This window comes from Pristiophorus japonicus, chromosome 5 (genome assembly GCF_044704955.1).
Source record: "Pristiophorus japonicus isolate sPriJap1 chromosome 5, sPriJap1.hap1, whole genome shotgun sequence".
NCBI classification, from domain to species: domain Eukaryota; kingdom Metazoa; phylum Chordata; class Chondrichthyes; family Pristiophoridae; genus Pristiophorus; species Pristiophorus japonicus.
This window is the reverse complement of record NC_091981.1, coordinates 7,849,269-7,874,587: the sequence shown is the minus strand read 5'-3', so window position 1 is coordinate 7,874,587 and position 25,319 is coordinate 7,849,269. Positions and strand designations below refer to the sequence as shown.

Below are 25,319 nucleotides of genomic sequence, written 5' to 3'. Positions count from 1 at the left end.
CAAAACGTTTTACAAAAATAAAAGAGCAGCACATTGCAAAAAGGATCAAGCTTTCCGCAGGAAATTGCATTGGTTTTATTTTTGTTTGTTTGCAAATCCTTCACCGCCAAAAGCACAAATTGCAACAAAAAAAAATGTTGCAGGAACGCTCGACCCTCGCTGCTGGTGTTCGGGACCATTTGCAGAAGCGGGACTCGGTTTGCAAGCTCCAATCACAATATGCAGAAGGGGAAAATATATATATGTACACCAGGTCCGTCCCCAGTTGTGTTCCCTCTGTCTGTGTGTCTGTGCAAAGAGTAGGAGCAGCGCTGGCCTTTTGCACAGAGGCACACACACACTCCGCTATGAGCAGCGCTGCCTCCTGTTTGCGGAGTTACAAGGAGCTCCCTGTCTGGATTGTGGAAGACCATAACGATGTAAGTCTGCAGCTTTGCAACTGCAATTGCAAACACTGCAGCCACACTGCGCCAATGGTGGAGGGAAGGAAGGAAGGAGGGAGGGAGGGAGGGAGGGAGTGAGTGAGTGTTTAAGGTGGTGGAGGGGGTGCCAATGGAGGGGCTGCATTGTCCTGGATGGTGTCTTGAGGGTTCCTTGAGTGTTGTGTGGAGCTGCACTCATCCAGGCAAGCGCAGGGTATTCCATCGCACTCCTGACTTGTGCCTTGTAGATAGATGGTGGAAAGGCTTTGGCGAGTCAGGAGGTGAGACACTCTGCCGCAGAATACCCTGCTCTTGTAGCCACAGTATTTAGGTGGCTGGTCCAGTTACGTTTCTGGTCAACGGTGACCCTCTCGGGATGTTGACGGTGGGGAGGATTCGGCGACAGGGGCGGCGGTTAGACTCCCGCTGGCTGGAGGTGGTCATTGATGGGGAAACCTGCCTGAAAAGCCGCTGGAAGCAGATTCAATAGTAACTTTCAAAAGGGAATTGGAAAAATATTTGCAAAAAGGAAAAATGTACAGTGTTGTGGGAAAAGAGCAGGGGGGGGGGGTTGGGACCAGTTTCATTGCTCTTCCAACGAGCTGGCACAGGCGCGATGGGCCAAATGGCCACCTGTGCTGTATCAAAACCTTGCCCCGGGGATTTAGAACCTTGTCCCGAGGGTTTGCAATGTTGCCCCAGGGGGGGGATGTGAGGTGATCTTAGCGAAACGTATAAGATTATGAGGAGGCTCGACAAGGTGGATGCAGAGAGGATGTTTCCACTGATGGGGGAGATTAGAACTAGAGGGCATGATCTTAGAATAAGGGGCCACCCATTTAAAACTGAGATGAGGAGAAATTTCTTCTCTCAGAGGGTTGTAAATCTGTGGAATTTGCTGCCTCAGAGAGCTGTGGAAGCTGGGTCATTGAATAAATTTAAGACCGAAATAGACAGTTTCTTAACCGATAAGGGAATAAGGGGTTATTGGGAGCGGGCAGGGAAGTGGAGCTGAGACCGAGACCATGATCAGATCAGCCATGATCGTATTAAATGGCGGAGCAGGCTCGAGGGGGCCATATGGCCTACTTCCTATTTCTTATGTTCTTATTTGCAATGTTGCCCCAGGGATTTGCAAGGGGGATAGAGTATAAAAGCAGAGAAGTCCTGCTACAACTGTACAGGGTTTTGGTGAGGCCACACCTGGAGTACTGCGTACAGTTTTGGTCTCCGTATTTACGAAAGGATATACTTGTATTGGATGCTGTTCAGAGAAGGTTCACTCGGTTGATTCCTGAGATGAGGGGGTTGACTTATGAAGAAAGGTTGAGCAGGTTGGACCTATTGGAGTTTAGAAGAATGAGAGGTGATCTTTTCGCAAATGTGAGGTCATTCGCCTTGGCAAAAATAATAGAAAAGCAAATTATTATTTAAATAGGGAGAGATTACAAAATGCTGTGGTACAGAGAGACCTGGGGGTCCTTGTGCATGAAACACAAAAGGACAGGATGCAGGTACAGCAAGTGATCAGGAAGGCCAATGGAATGTTGGCCTTTATTGCAAAGGGGATAGAGTATAAAAGCAGAGAAGTCCTGCTTCCTATAGTTTTACTTCATAGTTCTATTTCATCGACTTGGCAGGTTTTGACAGATGGAGTATAATGTGGGAAATGTGAGATTGTCCACTTTGGCAGGAAAAATAATAAAGCAAATTATTATTTAAATGGAGAGAGATTACAAAATGCTGCGGTACAAAGGGACCTGGGATGTCCTCGTACATGAAACACAAAAGGTTAGTGTGCAGGTACAGCAAGTAATCAGGAAGGCCAATGGAATGTTGGCCTTTATTGCAAGGGGGATAGAATATAAAAGCAGAGAGGTCCTGCTACAACTGTAACTCCTGGGAGTTTAGAACATTGCCCCAGGGGATTTGCAATGTTGCTCTATGAGGAAAGATGTGGTTGCTGTACTTTTACATAGCAGAATTCTAGTGGATTTAGCATAGAATACAAGAGCAAGGAGGTTATGCTTGAACTGTATAAAATACTGGTTAGGCCACAGCTAGAGTACTGCGTGCAGTTCTGGTCACCGCATTGCAGGAAAGATGTGATTGCACTCGAGAGGGTGCAAGGGAGATTTATGAGGATGTTCCCAGAACTGGAGAATTTTAGCGATGAGGAAAGATTGGATAGGCTGGGGTTGCTTGTTTTGGAGCAGAGCAGGCTGAGGGGTGACCTTATTGAGGCGTATAAAATGATGAGGGGCCTGGATAGGGTGGATAGGAAGGACCTATTTCCCTTACATGTCAATAGCCAGGGGGCATAGATTTAAAGTAATAGGTAGAAGGTTTAGAGGGGATATGAAGAGAATTTTTTTCGCCCAGAGGATGGTGGGGGTCTGGAACTCACTGCCTGAAAGGGTGGTAGAGGCAGAAACCCTCACCACATTTAAAAAGCACTTGGATGTGCACCTGAAGTGCCGTAACCTACAGGGCTACAGACCAAGAGCTGGAAAGTGGGATTAGGCTGGATAGCTCTTTATCCGCCGGCACAGACACAATGGGCCGAATGGCCTCCTTCCGTGCTGTAAATTTCTATAATTCTATTTTCCCCAGTGTCCTGACCAACATTTAATCCCTCCACCAACATCGCCAACTCAGATCAGTTGGTCGTTGTCTTGTTATTGTTTGTGGGACCTTGCTGCACCCAAATTGGCCACCTCGATTGCCTAGAATCGTGATTACACTTCAAATTTAATGAGATAGGTGTCTGTTGTGTTTGTCCATACCGGCTGTCTGCTCAAGCAAGGCCTTACAAATAGTGACTGCAATAATCACTCGGATTGATAAGAATTTAGAATCGATTGGATGTTTCATTTTTTTGTATTTCATATAGTTTTCTATTATAGATAGCATCGTAAACTAAGAACGACAAGCAGAAGTCTGCTCCACCAATGAACATAAACTGAATTTAAATTCCCCAGCTGCCGTGGTGGGTTTAGAACTCATGGCTCCAGATCATTAGCGCAGGCCTCAGGATTACTAGTCCGGTAACGTAGGGGCCGATTCTGATCAAGGCCCCCGCCCGCCCAAAGTGCCGCCGATGGCCGCCGAGGTGCCGGACGGTACTTTGGGCGGGATATTCACGGCCGAGGTCCCTCGAAGGTCGGCGGGCAGCAAATGGACGACGTACGGCGCCAATCTGGGCGTCAGCGGGGCGGGAGGTCTCATTCTCGGCGGCACAGGCGCTTGCCGCCCAAGTGCCGCCGGGGATGGAGTCGGGCCCCGCGGAGGGTCGAAGAGCTGAAAATAAAAATCACCAGTAAAAAAAAATAACAAAAGCTATCGGAAGACCTTCAGGGGTCCCCATACAGGTAAGTGGCTGTGGGGGGGGGGGGGAAATGTTCACTAACCTTTTTTTTTCCAGGATCTTCCTACTTAACGTCGGGGACAGACCGGGCCTCCAGCCAGCGGTCTGCCCCCGTTCTGCCGCCGAGTCCCGCCCCGCAGGGATCCGGGAGCTCGGCGGGCGGGAGCTCAGTTTGCATCACTCGGCCGTCCGCTGACGTCAGCGGGCGCTTCCCAGCGGCTCTTCCCCTCCCGCCCACTCCAGGCCGCCCCGAAAGTGGCACTGGGCGGGTCTGCAGGAGCAGTGTGGCTGGCAGCGGGCGGTGAGGTGATCAGTTTCAGCCCCCACAACCACTTTTTTTTTTTTTAAATCCAATTTCGTTCCAGATCAACTCTTAACGCCAAAGATCACTTTGCGCCACTGTGTTTGATCTTAGGCCAAAAGGCCGAGAGGCGAAGTTGCACCGTTCCTGGAAATATTGCAATACCAGGTCGGTGCATAGAGTGGACGGGGCAAGCCCCTGATCCAGCTCCCTGTCCAAAAATCAATTCAATATCATGTCCCCATAGGGGATATTAAACTGATAAGAACAGATTTTTTTTTTTTAAATTCGTAGCCAATCGTTCCAATTCTTTGTCAAATCACAAACGCCAGAGGTCACCTTGCACATGCCAAGGATCACTCTGCGCCAATGCTCTTAGCCAAAAGGCCGAGAGCCACTGCACCGTTCCTGGAAGTACTGCAATACCAGGTTCGTGCCATGGAGGTGGATGGGTCAGGTCCCCCACACACCTCCGTGGAGGTGGATGGGTCAAACCTCCCCACCCACCTCCTATTTCCAAAAATGCAAGCATATACCTTCCTGACCAGGGAGGAACCACCCTGAGGTCATGGTGGCTGGTCAGAAACGGTACTACACTTGATCTTAGCCAAAAGGCCACTGTTTTTTTTTTTTTTTTTTAAATTCATGTCCAATCGTTATCCAATCGTTACAATTCTTTGTCAAACGCCAGAGGTCACCCTGCACCAGTCAAGGATCACTCTGCGCCAATGCTCTTAGCCAAAAGGCCTAGAGCCACTGCACCGTTCCTGGAAGTACTGCAATACCAGGTTCGTGCCATGGAGGTGGATGGGTCAGGTCCCCCACACACCTCCGTGGAGGTGGATGGGTCACCAATCCCACCCACCTCCTGTTTTACAAAAATGTAAGCATATACCTTCCTGACCAGGGAGAAACCACCCGGACGTCATGGTGGCTGGTCAGGTTAGTTATGCAGATCTTAGCCAAAAGGCCGCTGTTCCCATGCGTGATCCCAAGTGCAGCATTCAAAGGAGTCTTCTCCTGCCCACCTTCCTCCCTTCTCAAGCATTTGCTCAATCACTTCTTTGCGTTAATGTTTTTGCAGGTAGTTCCATACATCTACCGAGCGATCGGTTCCAAGCATTTGCCGCTCGAAAATATTGTCCTGGTTCACCTCGATTCCCATCCGGACCTCCTCATCCCCCTCGACATGCCGGCTGACAGCGTGTTCGACAAGGAGTTGCTTTTTGGGTAATGCCGACAGGCTACCTTGTGCATTTAACGCTCTCTCTAATTTGTGTGCGTGTGTCATTGCTGAAACAACATAGAAGAATATTTGTTTTAAATAATGATTTTGGCCCAGATTTTGCGCTCGGAGTGGCGGCAATCAAGCGATGTTCGCCGTCATTCCATCTCGCTACATTGGCTCCCGGTTGAAGCGATTTCAAAATTCTCACCCTTGTTTTCAAATCCCTCCATGGCCCTCGCCCCCTCCCTATCTCTGTAATCTCCTCCAGCCCCACAACCCCCCCCGAGATATCTGCGCTCCTCTAATTCTGCCCTCCTGAGCGTCCCTGATTTATAATCGCTCCACCATCGGTGGCCGTGCCTTCTGTTGCCTGGGTCCCAAGCTCTGGGACTCCCTCCCTAAACCTCTCCGCCTCTCTACCTCTCTCTCCTCCTTCAAGACGCTCCTTAAAACCGAGCTCTTTGACCCAGCTTTTGGTCATCTGGGCTAATTTCTACTTATGAGGCTCGGTGGCAAATTTTTTATTGCATAATACTCCTGTGAGAAGCCCCTTGGGACGTTTCACTACGTTAAAGGCGCTATATAAATGCAAGTTGTTGAAAGTAATTCAATGCTAACTGTCATGTCTGTACTTGCGGTTTGTAGCCACCAGATGGTGTCATTGTTGGAGGCCACTGAGCAGCACGCACATGGTGCTGCTCTGGTATAAAAGGCCAGCCATTTTGTGAGTCAGGCACTTTGGGCCGTAATAAAGCAGAGCCAAGGGTGTACCTTGCTCAGTTAAACAGTATTGTTTGTACCTTTATTGCATACATAATGCTAATGAAGCACTTTGAGACATCGTGAGGTCATGATCATGCTCTGTTTATACGAATGCTCCTATTTCAAGTCCTCGCTGATCAGTGCTTCAGTACAGACAAGTAATGAAACTTCCATTTCCTCCCCACCCTCGCCTGCATCTAGAGACCTGAGTATTGAGAACTGGATCATGCCCGTGGTGTACGCTGGCCATTTTACGCACGTGTTTTGGCTCCACCCACGCTGGGCCCAACAGATCACCGACGGGAAGCACAGCTTCTTTGTGGGTCGCGATTCTTCAACGAAAACCATCAGGTATTTGCCAAAAGCAGCACTCGAGCCTGCCTCCATAGAGAGGGCGCGGAAAAGGTGTGCGAGAATAATACCAGGGATGAGGGACTTCAGTGACGGGGAGGGACTGGAGAAGCTGGGGTTGTTCTCCTTGGAGCAGAGAAGGTTGAGAGGAGATTTGATCGAGGTGTTCAAAATCATGAGGGGTCTGGATGGAGTAGATAGAGAGAGAAACTGTTCCCATTAGTGGAAGGGTCAAACATAAGGAATAGGAACAGGAGTCGGCCATCTGGCCCCTCGAGCCTACTCCGCCATTTAATACGATCATGGTTGATCTGATCCTGGCCTCGACTCCTCTTTCCTTAATTCGCTCAGTGCCTCCGTGGCCTCGCCCCTCCCTGTCTCTGTAATCTCCTTCAGCCCCACAATCCTCCCAGTCAGAAGGGCAGTGGCTCAGTGGGCAGCACCCTCTCGCCTCTGAGTCAGAAGGTTGTGGGTTCAAGTCCCACTCCAGCACAGAAATCTAGGCCGACACTCTCAGTGCAGGACTGAGGGAGCGCCGCACTGTCGGAGGGGGCAATACCGAGCAAGGGCTGCACTGTCGGAGGGGCAGTCTTTCGGATGAGACGTTAAACCAAAGCCCCCTGTCTGCTCTCTCAGGTGGACGTAAAAGATCCCATGGCACTGTTTTGAAGACGAGCAGGGGAGTTATCCCCGGTGTCCTGGGGCCAACATCACGAAAAACAGATTATCTGGGTCATTATCACATTGCTGTGTGTGGGAGCTTGCTGTGCGCAAATTGACTGCTGCGTTTCCCACATTACAACAGTGACTACACTTCAAAAAGTATGTGACTGGCTGTAAAGTGCTTTGGGACGTCTGGTGGTCGTGAAAGGCACTACATAAATGCAAGTCGTCTTTTTTTTTTGTTGTTATTTCCGTGCGAGAATGTTGCCTTTTAATTTTTTTTTATAAGCAGTATTTTATTCCAGTGGCTGCGTTCCCTTCTCAGGGTCACGAGCACGGAGAGCTACTTCCTGAGCGACGGTCTCTACGTGTCGGAGGGGCTGCTGGAGAACCGGAAGCCGCTGGCGCTGCAGGTGATCACCGTCGAGCCGGCGCAGCCCGGCCGCGGAGCCCGGCGGGAGGACGGCGGCGGCGAGTCCGCGGCCAAGAAGGCCAGGTCGGAGCCCGTGGCGGAGGGGGAAGGGCCATCGGCCGGCGCATCCTCGCCGGGGGCGGGCGAGCAGCGGCCCCAGGGCGGGCGCGGCGACGGCAGCGCGCCCGCCGGCGAGAGGAGCGCGCAGGGAATCGGTCGGCCACCGCGCGACGCGACGACAACCCCTGACGGCGAGCAGCACCATCAGGGAGAAATCGTGAAGGATCTCCGCCATGTCTTGGACAGAATAGACGCCTACGTCCTCGATATTGACCTGGACTTCTTTTCCGTTAAAAACCCTTTTAAAGAAATGTACACCAAGGTACATTGCATGATTATTCTTTATCATAGAATCGTTGAAAAACTCACAGCACCGAAGGAGGCCATTCGGCCCATCGTGTCTGTGCTGGTCCAAGACATAAGAACATAATAGGAGCAGGAGTAGGCCATACGGCCCCTCGAGCCTGCTCCGCCATTCAATACGATCATGGCTGATCCGATCACGGACTCAGCTCCACTTCCCTGCCCGCTCCCCATGACCCCTTATTCCCTTATCGTTTAATAAACTGTCTATCTCTGTCTTAAATTTATTCAATGTCCCAGCTTCCACAGCTCTCTGAGGCGGCGAATTCCACAGATTTACAACCCTCTTGAGAGAAGAAATTTCTCTTCATCCCAGTTTTAAATGGACGGCCCCTTATTCTAAGATCATGCCCTCTAGTTCTAGTCTCCCCCGTCAGTGGAAACATCCTCTCTGCATCCACCTTGTCGAGCCCCCTCATAACCTTATACGTTTCGATACGATCACCTCTCATTCTTCTGAATTCCAATGAGTAGAGGCCCAACCTACTCAACCTTTCCTCATAAGTCAACCCCCTCATCCCCGGAATCAACCGAGTGAACCTTCTCTGAACTGCCTCCAAAGCAAGTCTATCCTTTCGTAAATATGGAAACCAAAACTGCACGCAGTACTCCAGGTGTGGTCTCACCAATACGGCCTCACCAATACTTTGTATAGCTGTAGCAAGACATCTTTGCTTTTATACTCCATCCCCTTTGCAATAAAGGCCAAGATTCCATTGGCCTTCCTGATCACTTGCTGTACCTGCTTGCTCCCAGTTGAGCTCGGGCTAACGATCTATTCCAAACTTTTAAGAACATAAGAAGATACTAAAAAGGAGCAGGAGTAGGCCATACGGCGATGTTTTCGATGTTACCACGTTGGCTGTGGTCAGTTGCTGCCGCGATGGCGATGTCCGAAGTTACTGGGAACTGCTTTCTCTGCCTTGATGATCTTTCTTCCTTCTTCGATAGCAAGGCAGTGTGGCCCTGGGAGTGTCGTCGAGGCTGGAAAGGCTTGTTAGAACTGCTGTGGTGGTCTCTCTCCTTTCTCCCTTCTTGATGCTATACGATGCTACACTATGCTACTGATGCTAAATTCCTCGTTAAAACAGGGCCCCAGTTATACTTTGGGAGCTGTTCTAATCTTCGCGCCAAATCAGCCCCGATTCTTTGATTAATTTTTGGTGGGCTTGATATCTCTTTGTCATATTTTGGCGGGCCCATTAATGGTAACCTTTCTCGGACGTGTCGATCTTTTGAATTTGTTTCTTGATCGGGAAAAATTAGCTTTGGTATCTGCAATGTCTGCCTAGGCCTGGGTTTTCCATGTGGGCTGGATGTGCTATTGTCATTGGATGGGTTTCCTGCTCAGGGTCATAAGAACATAAGAATTAGGAACAGGAGTAGGCCATCTAGCCCCTCGAGCCTGCTCCGCCATTCAACAAGATCATGGCTGATCTGGCCGTGGACTCAGCTCCACTTACCCGCCCGCTCCCCGTAACCCTTAATTACCTTATTGGTTAAAAATCTATCTCTCTGTGATTTGAATACATTCAATGAGCTAGCCTCAACTGCTTCCTTGGGCAGAGAATTCAACAGATTCACAACCCTCCTAGGAGAAGAAATTCCTTCTCGACTCAGTTTTAAATTGGCTCCACCGTATTTTGAGGCTGTGCCCCCAAGTTCTAGTATCCCCGACCAGTGGAATCAACCTCTCTGCCTCTATCTTGTCTATCCTTTTCATTATTTTAAATGTTTCTATAAGATCACCCCTCATCCTTCTGAACTCCAATGAGTAAAGACCCAGTCTACTCAAGCTATCATCATAAGGTAACCCCCTCATCTCCGGAATCAGCCCAGTGAATCATCTCTATACCCCCTCCAAAGCTAGTATATCCTTCCTTAAGAAAGGTGACCAAAACTGCATGCAGTACTCCAGGTGCGGCCTCACCAATACTCTATACAGTTGCAGCAGGACCTCCCTGCTTTTGTACTCCATCCCTCTCGCAATGAAGGCCAACATTCCATTCACCTTCCTGATTACCTGCTGCACCTGCAAACTAACTTTTTGGGATTCATGCACAAGGACCCCCAGGTCCCTCTGCACCGCGGCATGTTGTAATTTCTCCCCATTCAAATAATATTCCCTTTTACTGTTTTTTTTTTCCAAGGTGGATGACCTCACATTTTCCGACATTGTATTCCATCTGCCAAACCTTAGCCCATTCGCTTAACCTATCTAAATCTCTTTGCAGCCTCTCTGTGTCCCCTACACAACCCGCTTTCCCACTAATCTTTGTGCCATCTGCAAATTTTGTTACACTACACTCTGTCCCCTCTTCCAGGTCATCTATGTATATTGTAAACAGTTGTGGTCCCAGCACCGATCCCTGTGGCACACCACTAACTACCGATTTCCAACCCGAAAAGGACCCATTTATCCCAACTCTCTGCTTTCTGTTAGCTAGCCAATTCTCTATCTATGCTAATACATTTCCTCTGACTCCGCATACCTTTATCTTCTGCAGTAACCTTTTGTGTAGCACCTTATCGAATGCCTTTTTGAAATCTAAATACACCACATCCATCGGTACACCTCTATCCACCATGCTTATTATATCCTCAAAGAATTCCAGTAAATTAGTTAAACATGATTTCCCCTTCATGAATCCATGTTGCGTCTGCTTGATTGCACTATTCCTATCTAGATGTCCCGCTATTTCTTCCTTAATGATAGCTTCAAGCATTTTCCCCACTACAGATGTTAAACTAACCGGCCTATAGCTACCTGCCTTTTGTCTGCCCCCTTTTTTAAACAGGGGCGTTACATTACCTGTTTTCCAATCCGCTGGTACCTCCCCAGAGTCCAGAGAATTTTGGTAGATTATAACGAATGTATCTGCTATAACTTCCGCCATCTCTTTTAATACCCTGGAATGCATTTCATCAGGACCAGGGGACTTGTCTACCTTGAGTCCCATTAGCCTGTCCAGCAATACCCCTCTTGTGATAGTGATTATTTCAAGGTCCTCCCTTCCCACATTCCCGTGACCAGCAATTTTTGGCATGGTTTTTGTGTCTTCCACTGTGAAGACCAAAGCAAAATAATTGTTTAAGGTCTCAGCCATTTCCACATTTCCCATTATTAAATCCCCCTTCTCATCTTCTAAGGGACCAACATTTACTTTCGTCACTCTTTTCCGTTTTATATATCGGTAAAAGCTTTTACTCTCTGTTTTTATGTTTTGCGCAAGTTTACTTTCGTAATCTATCTTTCCTTTCTTTATTGCTTTCTTAGTCATTCTTTGCTGTAGTTTAAAATTTTCCCAATCTGCTAGTTTCCCACTAACCTTGACCACCTTATAAGCATTGGTTTTTAATTTGATACTCTCCTTTATTTCCTTGGTTATCCACGGCTGGTTATCCCTTCTCTTACCGCCCTTTTTCACTGGAATATATTTTTGTTGAGCACTATGAAAGAGTTCCTTAAAAGTCCTCCACTGTTCCTCAATTGTGCCACCGTTTAGTCTGTGTTCCCAGTCTACTTTAGCCAACTCTGCCCTCATCCCACTGTAGTCCCCTTTGTTTAAGCATAGTACGCTCGTTTGAGACACTACTTCCTCATCCTCAATCTGTATTATAAATTCAACCATATTGTGATCACTCATTCCGAGAGGATCTTGTACTCGGAGATCGTTTATTTTTCCTGTCTCATTACACAGGACCAGATCTAAGATAGCTTGCTCCCTTGTAGGTTCTGTAACATACTGTTCTAAGAAACAATCCCGTACGCATTCTATGAATTCCTCCTGGCTATCTGTGGGTTGATTGTTGCTATGTTAATGTCTCCCGGGGAGAAGGCTTTTCGAGTTTACACAATGCCCCAGACAATTTGTTTAGCTTCAATACCCCAGACAGCTTCAATACTCAAAACTGGTTTCTTTGAAGGATATTTATCCGTTAGTTCTTAGTCCTTTCCACACGGACCCAATCTGCCTTGTAGAAATTCCAAATTCGATTAAAACTCGTAGTTTCTTCCATGTGTACTTTAGGAGCCCAAACTTTCTGATTGATAGTTCCAAATTAAATTTCCTTTCCAATGAGTCCAAACTCATTGGAAGTGGGGGTGGGAGATCCCACAAATGTTGCAATCCTACAGTAAGATAGTCGATATTGACTGAGAACCAGCATAATTTCCGGCTCAGCACGCTTTCATAACCACTTTTGTCTCGCTCCACAGGAAGAATACGAAATTCTCAAGCAGTTGTACAGTTTTACGAAACCCGATTGGGAAGAGGCTGATGAGGTACATGAAATCAAACCATGAAGCCGCTCTTGCAACGTGAGATTGTGCGTTTGCAACCAGTTAACCCCCATGGTGTTGGTCATCAGCTGCCTGATATCTACTTGTACTTTAAATTGAGGTGTTTGCAGGAGAATGGTCATTTCATAGAATCACGGAAATTTACGGCAGAGAAGGAGGCCATTCGGCCCATCGTGTCCGCGCCGGCCGACAAAGAGCTACCCAGCCTAATCCCACTTTCCAGCTCTCGGTCCGTAGCCCTGTAGGTTACGGCACTTCAGGTGCACATCCGAGTACTTTTTAAATGTGAGGGTTTCTGCCTCTACCACCCTTTCAGGCAGTGAGTTCCAGACCCCCATCACCCTCTGGGTGAAAAAAGTTCTCCTCAAATCCCTTCTAATCCTTCTACCAATTACTTTAAATCTATGCCCCCTGGTTGTTGACCCCCTCTGCTGGGGGAAATAGGTCCTTCCTATCCACTCTATCTAGGCCCCTCATAATTTTATACACCTCAATAAGGTCTCCCCCCTCAGCCTTCTCTGTTCCCAAGAAAACAACCCCAGCCTATCCAATCTTTCCTCGTAGCTAAAATTCTCCAATCCTGGCAACATCCTCATAAATCTCCTCTGCACCCTCTAGTGCAATCACACCTTTCCTGTAATGTGACCAGAGCTACACGCAGTACTCCAGCTGTAGCCTAACTCGTGTTTTACGCAGTTCAAGCATAACCCCCCCCCTGCTTTTATATTCCATGCCTCGGCTAATATAGGCAAGTATCCCGTATACCTTTTTCATTTGGCTATGAAAGTCCCACACTGGAACATTATCGCTCCTGTCTCTGCCTCATCCTTCGATAGCGGGCATATAATATATTGCAAATCTTTCCTTTTTTTTTTAAAGTTATGTTATAGCCGAACTTTCAGTTTATTTCCAATGGCAGCAGAGCCATAATCAGATAATCTGTTCCTCAAAAAATAGTCTGACTAGTCAATATTGAGCAGGACTGCAATAAATTACAGGGGGACATTAGTTTTGGTCTCATTACCTAAGGAAGGATATACTTGCCATAGAGGGAGTGCAATGAAGGTTCACCAGACTGATTCCTGGGATGAGGCAATTGTCCTATGAGTAGAGATTGAGTAGACTAGGCCTGTATTCTCTAGAGATGATCTCATTGAAACACACAAAATCTTACAGGGGTTGACAGGGTAGATGCAGGGAGGATGTTTCCCCCGGGCTGGGGAGTCTAGAACCAGGAGTCACAGTCTCAGGATAAGGGGTCGGCCATTTAAGACTGAGATGAGGAGAAATTTCCTCACTCAGAGGGGGGTGAATCTTTGGAATTCTCTGCCCCAGAGGGCTGTGGAGGCTCAGTCGTTGAGTATATTCAAGACAGAGATCGATAGATTTTTGGATGTTAAGGGAATCAAGGGATATGGGGCTCGGGCAGGAAAGTGGAGTTGAGGTCGAAGATCAGCCATGATCTCATTAAATGGCGGAGCAGGCTCGAGGGGCCGAATGGCCAACTCCTGCTCCTAATTCTTATGTTCTTATTAATAAACTGACAGAATGGGCATATAATTGACAAAGTTCAACACAGATAAATGTGAGGTATTACATTTGGGCAGGAAGAATAGGGAGGTCACTTATTACTCGGAGGGCGCGAGTCTCGGTGGGGGTAGAGGAACAAAGGATCGCCGAGTACAAATACACCAATCACTGAAAGTTGCGACACAGGCCTTTTTTTTAAAAAAAAAGCAAACCCAGCACTAGGGTTTATTTCTAGAGATGTAGAATTGAAAAGTAGGGAAGTTGTGCTAAACCTGTATCGAACCTTGGTTAGACCACACTTGGAGCACTGCGTACAGTTCTGGTCGCCATATTATAAAAAGGATATAGAGGCACTGGAGAGGGTGCAGAGAAGATTTACAAGGACGATGCCAGAAATGCGAGGGTATACTTATCAGGAAAGGATGAACAGGCCGGGTCTCTTTCCTCTTGGAAAACAGAAGGCTGAGGGGTGACCTAATAGAGGTCTTTAAAATGATGAAAGGTTTTGATCGAGTGGATACAGAGAGAATGTTTCCACTTGTGGGGAAGAGCATAACTAGAGGCCATCAATATAAGATAGTCACCCAGAAATCCAATGGGGAATTCAGAAGAAACTCCTTTACCCAGAGAGTGGTGAGAATGTGGAACTTGCTGCCACAGGGAGGGGTTGAGGTGAATAGTATCGATGTATTTAAGGGGAGGCTGGACAAGCGTATGGGGGAGAAGGGAATAAGAGGGTTACGCTGATAGAGTTAGATGAGGAAAGACGGGAGGAGGCTCAAGTGGAGCATAAACGCCGGCATGGACTGGTTGGGCCCAATGGCCTGTTTCTGGGCCGTTTATCCGATGACATATGCCATTGGAGTCCCGCCTTTGTACAAAAGAAAATCTAGCTGGTGACCAGTTATTGTCACGAATAACGGGATAATTGTGGTGAGGAGGGAGTAACGATCTTCATAGTGTTCATGACCATTCCTCACAAAGTGCCTCGGTTTCAAACATCTACTTGACTTTTTGTTTAAAATGGGATTGATTTAACAATATAGTTGGACTTCTCTCTATGCAAAAAACTGGGCTTATCAGATTCACAGGTGTTGAATAAGAATCGGTATATCTTTTTTTATATATATATATACATAGGTTAACAATCTTATTAAAAATTAAAACATTGGTGTAAAAATAAATCTGCATATTTATCATGGGTGTGGGGTCAAGTCCCACTCCAGGGACTTGAGCACATAAATCTAGGCTGACACTCCCAGTGCAGTACTGAGGGAGTGTCGCACTGTCGGAGGGCAGTGCTGAGGGAGTGTCGCACTGTCGGAGGGGCAGTACTGAGGGAGTGTCGCACTGTCGGAGGGGCAGTGCTGAGGGAGCGCCGCACTGTCGGAGGGGCAGTGCTGAGGGAGCGCCGCGCTGTCGGAGGGGCAGTACCGAGGGAGCGCCGCACTGTCGGAGGGGCAGCACTGAGGGAGTGTCGCACTGTCGGTGGGGCAGTACTGAGGGAGTGTCGCACTGTCGGAGGGGCAGCACTGAGGGAGTGTCGCACTGTCGGAGGGGCAGCGCTGAGGGAGCGCCGCACTGTCGGAGGGGCAGCGCTGAGGGAGCGCCGCACTGTCGGAGGGGCAGTGCTGAGGGAGCGCTGCGCTGTCGGAGGGGCAGTACCGAGGGAGCGCCGCACTGTCGGAGGGCAGTACCGAGGGAGCGCCGTGCTGTCGGAGTGGTAATGCTGAGGGAGTGCTGCACTGTCGGAGGTGCTGTCTTTCGGATGAGACGTTAAACCGAGGCCCGTCTGCTCTCTCGGGTGGACATAAAAGATCCCACGGCACTATTTCGAAGAAGAGCAGTGGAGTTCTCCCCGGTGTCCTGGGGCCAATATTTATCCCTCAATCAACATCACCAAAAACAGATTCTCCGGTCATTATCACATTGCTGTTTGTGGGAGCTTGCTGTGTGCAAATTGGCTGCCGCGTTTCCCACATTACAACAGTGACTACACTCCAAAAAGTGCTTCATTGGCTGTAAAGCGCTCTGGAACGTCCGGTGGTCGTGAAAGGCACTATATAAATGCAAGTCTTCCTTTTTACCCAGGAGGCCCTGATCGATTGTGTAGATGCCCGGATCAGGCAGCTGGAAGATATGGAAGCGGCGTTTGGAGACCTGTGTGAAGATGACAGTGAGGAGAACGTGCAGAAATGGGCGGCAGTCCCTGGGTAAATGGAACCATCGCTGAGCTACGCCACATCACTGCATTGTTGCTCCGGCCGGTAGTTTGCTTTAGTTGGATTTGATTCTGTTGCTTTTAGAATCACAGAACAGTTACAGCACAGAAGGAGGCCATTCGGCCCGTTGAGCCCGTGCCGGCTCTCTGCAAGAGCACCTCAGCCAGTCCCACTCCCCCCGCCCTTTCCCCGTAGCCCCGCACATTTATTCCCTTCAGGCACTTCTCCAACTCCCTTTTGAAAGCCGCGATTGAGTCTGCCTCCACCACCCTCTCAGATCCTAACCACTCGCTGCGGAAAAACGTTTTTCCTCATGTCGCCTTTGGTTCTTCTGCCAATCGCCTTAAATCTGTGTCCTCTGGTTCTCCACCCTTCCACCAATGGGAACAGTTTCTCTCTCTCTATCTATTTTGTCCAGACCCCTCATGATTTTGAACACCTCGATCAAATCTCCTCTCAAACTCAAAAGAGAATGCCATCTTCTGCAATATTTAAATATAAATATTATTCAGTAATAGGTTAATTCTTCACATCTACTCTGTCCGGACCCCTCCAAGTTCCGCTCAGAATATCCCTTCTCTGTCTCACCACGGCTCTCTCACACTTTCACCCTGTCCTCCAACTCCACGTGACCCTTGCCATGCGACATGCGTCGGTACTAAAGTTAGTATGCAGGTACAGCAAGTAATCAGGAAGGCAAATGGAATGTTGGCCTTCATTGCAAGGGGGATAGAGTATAAAAGCAGAGAAGTCCTGCTCCAACTGTACAGGGTATTGGTGAGGCCACACCTGGAGTACTGCGTACAGTTTTGGTCTCCGTATTTAAGGCAGGATATACTTGCATTGGAGGCTGTTCGGAGAAGGTTCACTAGGTTGATTCCTGAGATGAGGGGGTTGACTTACGAAGATAGTTTGAGCAGGTTGAGCCTATACTCATTGGAATTTAGAAGAATGAGAGATGATCTTATTGCAACATATAAGATAATGAGGGGGCTCGACAAGGTGGATACAGAGAGGATGTTTCCACTCAGAGGAAAGTAAAACTAGAGGGCATAGTCTCAGAATAAACGGTCGCCCATTTAAAACTGAGATGAGGAGGAATTTCTTCTCTCAGAGGGTTGTAAATCTGCGGAATTCTCTGCTCCAGAGAGCTGTGGAGGCTGGGTCATTGAATATATTTAAGGTGGAGATCGACAGATTTTTGGGCGATAAGGGAGTAAAGGGTTATGGGGAGCGGGCGGGGAAGTGGAGCTGAGTCCATGATCAGATCAGCCATGGTCTTATTGAATGGCGGAGCAGGCTCGAGGGGCCGAATGGCCGACTCCTGCTCCTATTTCTTGTGTGGCTGAAATAATGTAACAATTTAGTCATAATATAAAGAAGGTGCAGCACGGGCCAATAGCGAGGCTGTGAGATGGTCTTGCTCACATTACGTACTGTGAATCCCACGTAGAGGGAGGAAGGAAGGACAGTAGGAGTATGTTTGAGTGTGTGTGAGTGTGTTGTGTGTATGTGTTGGCACATGCAGCAGAGCAGGTCTCCAGTCGTCCTGGTCAACCCTTGCCACTGGACCAAGACCTAGCTCTGTCAAGCCCCGTGTGGTGGCTGGTGTGCAACGGTCACCCCAGGTTAAAAAAATCCACGCACAGGGCATCTTCCACCGTTTACAATGAGCTCATCAGTCCCCTGAGAACGCACGCTGTCATCCCGTTTGTCACTTAATCTCTCTTGCCTTGCGTCCTCTCACAGACCTTCCCTTCTGGTCTTGCCTCCTCCTTTTCACTGCCCTGACACTCACTCAAAAGCCTGTCACATCTCTTAACTTTTCCCAGTTCCGACGAAGGGTCATCGACCCGAAACGTTAACTATGTTTCTCTCTGCACTGATGCTACCCGACCCGCTGAGTATTTGCGGCATTTTCTGTTTTTAGTTCAGATTTCCGGCAAACGCCATACTATGATGGTGGTGGCAATTTCTTTTTCACTGACATTTGCATATCCGTGAATACATAGCAGGACATCGCACTGTTTTTTTTTTACTTTATATCGCCTTCCTATGTTACAGTGACGGTCTGATTGAAATTGTGCGTTTATTCGCAGCATGGAAACGCTTGCTCAACTTGTGGTGAGTCTGAAGGAGAGGATGGGGACACCCGACTATGAAATGGTAGGTGAAGCAGCATCTACCTGTGCGGTTTGACAACTCCGAAACATTGCTCGGGCCTGCTGGGTTAGACCAGCGAGACTCCTCGGCAAATTGAATCGCCTTCACAGAAACATAGAAAATAGGTGCAGGAGTAGGCCATTCGGCCCTTCGAGCCTGCACCGCCATTCAATATGATCATGGCTGATCATTCAGTTCAGTACCCCTTTCCTGCTTTCTCTCCATACCCCTTGATCCCTTTAGCCATAAGGGCCATATCGAACTCCCTCTTGAATATGTCCAATGAACTGGCCTCAACAACTCTCTGCGGCAGGGAATTCCACAGGTTAACAACTCTCTGAGTGAAGAAGTTTCCCCTCATCTCTGTCCTAAACGGCCCGCCCCTTATCCTAAGACTGCGTCCCCTGGTTCTGGCCTTCCCCAACATCGGGAACATTCTTCCCGCATCTAACCTGTCCAGTCCCGTCAGAATCTTATACATTTCTATGAGATCCCCTCTCATCCTTCTAAACTCCAGTGAATAAAGGCCCAGTTGATCCAGTCTCTCCTCATATGTCAGTCCAGCCATCCCTGGAATCAGTCTAGTGAACCTTCGCTGCACTCCCTCAATAGCAAGAACGTCCTTCCTCAGATTAGGAGACCAAAACTGAACACAATATTCCAGGTGAGGCCTCACCAAGGCCCTGTACAACTGCAGTAAGACCTCCCTGCTCCTATACTCAAATCCTCTTGCTATGAAGGCCAACATTCCATTTGCCTTCTTCACTGCCTGCTGTACCTGCATGCCAACTTTCAGTGACTGATGAACCATGATACCCAGGTCTCGCTGCACCTCCCCTTTTCCTAATCTGCTGCCATTCAGATAATATTCTGCCTTCGTGTTTTTGCCCCCAAAGTGGATAAACTCACTGCATCCGCCATGTGTTTGCCCACTCGCCTAACCTGTCCAAGTCACCCTGCAGCCTCTTAGCAGCTCACACCGCCACCCAGCTTAGTGTCATCTGCAACCTTGGAGATATTACACTCAATTCCATCATCTAAATCATTAATATATATTGTAAAGAGCTGGGGTCCCAGCACTGAGCCCTGCAGCACTCTACTAGTCACTGTCTGCCATTCTGAAAAAGACCCGTTAATCCCAACTCTCTGCTTCCTGTCTGCCAACCAGTTCTCTATCCACGTCAGTACATTACCTCCAATACCATGTGCTTTGATTTTGCACACCAATGGGCCCTTGTCAAAAGCCTTTTGAAAGTCCAAATACACCACATCCATTGGTTCTCCCTTGTCCACTCTACTAGTTACATCCTCAAAAAATTCCGGAAGATTTGTCAAGCATGATTTCCCTTTCATAAATCCATGCTGACTTGGACCGATCCTGTCACTGCTTTCCAAATGCGCTGCTATTTCATCCTTAATGATTGATTCCAACATTTTCCCCACTACTGATGTCAGGCTAACTGATCTATAATTACCCGTTTTCTCTCTCCCTCCTTTTTTAAAAAGTGGTGTTACATTAGCTACCCTACAGTCCATAGGAACTGATCCAGAGTCGATAGACTGTTGGAAAATTATCACCAATGCATCCACTATTTCTAGGGCCACTTCCTTAAGTACTCTGGGATGTAGACTATCAGGCCCCTGGGGATTTATCGGCCTTCAACCCCGTCAATTTCCCGCCTAATAAGGATATCCTTCAGTTCCTCCTTCTCACTAGACCTTCGGTCCCCTAGTACATCCAGAAGGTTATTTGTGTCTTCCTTTGTGAAGACAGAACCGAAGTACTCGTTCAGTTGGTCTACCATTTCTTTGTTCCCCATTATAAATTCACCTGAATCTGACTGCAAGGGACCTACGTTTGTTTTCACTATTCTTTTTCTCTTCACATATCTATTGAAGCTTTTGCAGTCAGTTTTTATGTTTCCGGCAAGCTTCCTCTCGTACTCTATTTTCCCCCTCTTAATTAAACTCTTTGTCCTCCTCTACTGTATTCTAAATTTCTCCCAGTCCTCCGGTTTGCTGCTTTTTCTGGCAAATTTGTATGCCTCTTCCTTGGATTTAACACTATCCTTAATTTCCCTTGTTAGCCACGGTTGAGCCACCTTCCCCGTTTTATTTTTACTCCAGACAGGGATGTACAATTATTGAAGTTCGTCCATGTGATCTTTAAAGGTTTGCCATTGCCTATCCACCGTCAACCCTTTAAGTATCATTTGCCAGTCTAATCTAGCCAATTCGCACCTCATACCATCGAAGTTACCTTTCCTTAAGTTCAAGATCCTAGTTTCTGAATTAACTTTGTCACTCTCCATCTTAATAAAGAATTCTACCATATTATGGTCACTCTTCCCCAAGGGGCCTCGCACAACAAGATTGCTAATTAGTCCCTTCTCATTTCACATCACCCAGTCTCGGATGGCCAGCTCTCTGGTTGGTTCCTCAACATATTGGTCTAGAAAACCATCCCTAATACACTCCAGGAAATCCTCCTCCACTGCATTTCTACCAGTTAGGTTAGTCCAATCAATATGTAGATTAAAGTCGCCCATGATAACTTCTGTACCTTTATTGCACACATCCCTTATTTCTTGTTTGATGCTGTTCCCAACCTCACTACTACTGTTTGGTGGTCTGTACACAACTCCCACTAGCGTTTTCTGCCCTTTGGTATTCCGTAGCTCCACCCATACAGATTCCACATCATCCAGGCTAATGTCCTTCCTTACAATTGCATTACTTTCCTCTTTAACCAGCAACGCCACCCCGCCTCCTTTTCCTTTCTGTCTATCCTTCCTAAATGCTGAATACCCTTGGATGTTGAGTTCCCAGCCTTCGTTCAGTAAAGAGCCGTGTCAAAAGACCGGTTACAGCACAGGAGGAGGCCATTCGGCCCGTCGAGCCTGTGCCGGCTCTCTGCAAGAGCACCTCAGCCAGTCCCACTCCCCCGCCCTTTCCCCGTAGCCCTGCAATTGTTTACCTTCAGGAACTTATCCCACTCCCTTTTGAAAGCCGCGGTTCAATCTGCGTCAAAAAGGTTTTTCCCTCATGTTGGCCTTGCAACGAATACAAAAAATTCAGCATTTCACTGAACCATCCGACTGGTGGTTGTTGGGGTGGGGGGTGGGGGGGGGCGCATGTGTGTTGAGTTTTAATTGAAGCATTTACCGGTGAATTTACACGTTGTTTGTTAACACTGCCTCATTGTGCTGACCTGGTTCCAGGTTCACCAGGCTGGTCTAACGTGCGATTATTCAGAACTGCCGCACCACGTCAGCACTGAGGCAGAGATTGAGAGCCTCATGTCATCGGTGCAACGGTTACTCACAGATTTGCCCAGGCCGACTCTCATAACGCTAGCAAGGTATGAAATAGTTTGCTTCCGTGCGGCGGGTATAGTTCCGTGCGGCGGGTATAGTTCCGTGCGGCGGGTATAGTTCCGTGCGGCGGGTATAGTTCCGTGCGGCGGGTCCAATTCCGTGCGGTGGGTATAGTTCCGTGCGGCGGGTATAGTTCCGTGCGGCGGGTCCAATTCTGAGCAGCGGGTATAGTTCCGTGCTGCGGGTATAGTTCCGTGCGGCGGGTATAGTTCCGTGCGGCGGGTATAGTTCCGTGCGGCGGGTATAGTTCCGTGCGGCGGGTATAGTTCCGTGCGGCGGGTCCAATTCCGTGCGGTGGGTATAGTTCCGTGCGGCGGGTATAGTTCCGTGCGGCGGGTCCAATTCTGAGCAGCGGGTATAGTTCCGTGCTGCGGGTATAGTTCTGTGCGGCGGGTATAGTTCCGTGCACGGCTTGAAGCAAAAGGGATTGATTGTATGATCTGGTCTCTCCTGTCTGTGAGCACTCGAGTCAACATGGCGTAGGAGGTGATTGTTGGCTCGGATGCTCACACAAGCAGATGCTCCACTTCGTTTCCCTTCCTCCTCCGAACATTGTGCGTGGTGTGGGCGAGAAATTGCCGCTTTCCTTTGTAGCCCCGTTAGTGCCTCCGGTGGGGGAGGGCGCTACCCCCTCCTGGGAAATTGCCCCGGCGGTTTGGGAGGTGCTGTGCTGGTCATCATCATCATCATCATAGGCAGTCCACTCTAAAAGTGAGTTCTCGGGTGACTGAACAGTCCAATATTGGAATTACAGTCTCTGTCACAGGTGGGACAGACAGTGGTTGAGGGAAAGGGTTGGGTGGGGAGTCTGGTTTGCCGCACGCTCCTTCCGCTGCCTGCGCTTGGTTTCTGCATGCTCTCGGCGACGAGACTCGAGGTGCTCAGCGCCCTCCCGGATGCTCTTCCTCCACTTAGGGCGGTCTTTGGCCAGGGACTCCCAGGTGTCGGTGGGGATGTTGCACTTTATCAGGGAGGCTTTGAGGGTGTCCTTGAAACGTTTCCTCTGCCCACCTTGGGCTCGCTTGCTGTGTAGGAGTTCCGAGTAGAGCGCTTGCTTTGGGAGTCTCGTGTCTGGGGCATGTGGACAATGTGGCCCTGCCCAGCGGAGCTGGTCGAGTGCGGTCAGTGCTTCGATGCTGGGGATGTTGGCCCGGTCGAAGACGCTAACGTTGGTGCGTCTGTCCTCCCAGGGGATTTGCAGGATCTTGCAGAGACATCATTGGTGGTATTTCTCCAGCGACTTGAGGTGTCTACTGTATAAGGTCCACATCTCTGAACCATACAGGAGGGCGGGTATCACTACAGCCCTGTCGACAATGAGCTTGGTGTTGGCGATTGGCGCACGACCGGGTAAAACGCTATCGCCATGCGCACTGGCCCCGCACCGCCCCATGGGGGAAATGGCTGCTGGGGCGCCCCTTAAAGGGGAGGCCTTTAGCGCTCCTGGCTGCCATTTTGATTTGTCGGCCGACTCTTGTTTCGTGCAGCCCGCCGCTTTGGGTGCCAGGCCGCTATAATATCAGCCACTGGCAATTGAATCAGTGTGCAACTCGGGAGACAATATGCTGCCTCGTTAGCCCTGCAACCCAAATCCGTGTTTCAGGGAGCTGAAAAGAATGACTAGAGGCACTGAGCACCTCGAGTCTCGTCGCCGAGAGCATGCAGAAATCGAGCGCAGGCAGCGGAAGCAAACCTGTCCCACCCTCCCTTTCCCTCAACGACTATCTGCCCCACCTGTGACAGGGACTGTGGTTCTCGTATTGGACTGTTCAGCCACCGAAGAACTCGCTTCAGGTGTGGAAGCAAGTCTTCCTCGATTCCAAGGGACTGCCTATGGGACTGATGATGATGATATTTTAGTGAATCGGGGCCCAGGGGAGGCGTAAGCTCGGGGCCAGGGACCCAGGGGCAGCACGGGCCCAGCCCACACTGTGATATGTGTGCGCACTCGGTCCGTGCAGCAGAGCTGGTCTCCAGTCGTCCAGGTTAACCCTTGCCCCTGGACCAAGACCTCGCTCTGTCAAGCCCCGTGTGGTGGCTGGTGTGCAACGGTCACCCCACGTTAAAACAATCCACCCACAGGCATCTTCCGCCCTTCAGGATGTAGTTCGGGATCCGGAATATTAGGTCCTTCAGTGCAAAACCCGTGAACTCATGCCTTTTTGGCGTGGAAGCAAGTCATCCTCGCTTCGAGGGACTGCCTATGAAAATGATGCAACCCGATATTCACCCTCGTGTCTTTTGGTGATATTGAGCATGAGTGGCAAAGCAATAATTTGTATCACTGTTAATAATAATAGGGGGCGGGAAATCACAGTCGGAGGGTTCCCGCGGGCCAACGCCACCGACCGGAACATTTTGTACAAAAATACTTGGCGCTCCCGGAGGACGGTAGGATTGCGGTCGGAGGCTTCCATCTGCTCGGGAACGTGTCCTCCACGTGCCTGTTCGTATCCTGCGATCACATGGGCCTGGACCACCAATCACGATGCTGTATTCTTATTGGTAATAATGGGAGTTCCATTTGTCCGAGCTCCCATTACGATCGATGAGAATAACTCCCTAAAACACAGAAACACAGCACAATAGATTAAAAAAAACACCTCCACGTATTTAAAATTAATTGAAATTGAATGTTTTAGAAACTTTAAAAAAAAATGTTTTTAATGTGTTTTAATAATGGGTTTTAAAAAAAACTTACCTTAATGGACCAGGTTTTTAATAGAAAAATATAATTTAATCCTCATTTTTATATGTTTTAACGCTGGTAAAGGTAAGCTGTGTGCCTGCTTTTACCAGGCGTAAGAGTTTGAAGGACATTCGCTGGGCGTGAGTTGGACAAATAGCCCAAATCTCCGTCGCACGGGATGTCCTTCTCCCGGGGGATATGTGCGATCTGACAGAACCGATGTTTGCGAAGCTTCTTCCAGCACGTTACTCACCCCGGGCGAGGCTGCGATTTTCGTCCCCTTGTATATTCTCACGACCGCTTCTCTGCAAAACTGCGACTCGCTCAGAGCGGAGCTGTTTGTTGGCGGCTTGTGCGTGGCAGTGCTCCTCGAGCGGGTAACTAACGCGTGCTTTGCTGGCGTTGCAGGTCCAGCCTGGACGATTACTGCCCTCCCGAGCAGGTGGATTCGATCCAGGAGCGGATGCTGGAGTTGCTGTGCGCCTGTTACGGGTCTATAGACGTCCACTTGGAATACTGAGCGCGTCAAACGCCACTTCACGCCCTGGTATTCGGGCGCACGTTTAATTTGTGGAGCCGAAACATTATTTAATGAATAAATTATACTTTTAACAACGATACTGTTTGAGATGCTGTTTTCCATCTTTACTTCGCCAGTCTTGTTATGATTTGTCTCTTTTTTTTTCGGCGTCAAGGAAATCTGCTCAATGAGGTATTTCCTTTTTCACCTCTGTGTCTTCTTTGATGCTTAACTGAGCTTTCGACCGCATATCTGCCTATTTCCACCTCCGTAACATCGCCCGTCTCCGCCCCTGCCTCAGCTCCTCCGCTGCTGAAGCCCCCATCCGTGCCTTTGTTACCTCTAGACTTGACCATTCCAACGCACTCCTGGCTGGCCTCCCACAATCTACCCGACGTAAACTAGAGGTGATCCAAAACTCAGTAATTAGAACAACTTGCATTTATATAGCGCCTTTAATGCAGTGAAACGTCCCAAGGCGCTGCACAGGAGTGTTATGAGATGAAAAATTTGACACTGAGCAGCATAAGGAGAAATTAGCGCAGGTGAAAAGGTCGGTTTTAAAGGAGCGTCTTGAAGGAGGAGA

At 48.8% G+C, this 25,319-nt stretch overlaps 1 protein-coding gene and 2 pseudogenes across 1 annotated transcript; 1 reads left to right on the top strand and 2 right to left on the bottom strand.

Moving 5' to 3' along the window:
* Positions 1-181: 181 nt before the first annotated feature.
* c5h5orf22 (chromosome 5 C5orf22 homolog) lies at positions 182-24,831 on the top strand. The gene is made up of 9 exons (XM_070880355.1): positions 182-419; positions 5,175-5,320; positions 6,282-6,431; positions 7,420-7,888; positions 12,149-12,214; positions 15,854-15,975; positions 18,084-18,150; positions 21,369-21,508; positions 24,622-24,831. The coding sequence occupies exons 1-9, from the start codon at positions 243-245 to the stop codon at positions 24,731-24,733; spliced, it is 1,449 nt and encodes a 482-aa protein (XP_070736456.1). The 5' UTR covers positions 182-242; the 3' UTR covers positions 24,734-24,831.
* Positions 4,222-4,383, bottom strand: LOC139264844 (U2 spliceosomal RNA; annotated as a pseudogene).
* LOC139264854 (U2 spliceosomal RNA) lies at positions 4,483-4,715 on the bottom strand (annotated as a pseudogene).
* Positions 24,832-25,319: the final 488 nt, after the last annotated feature.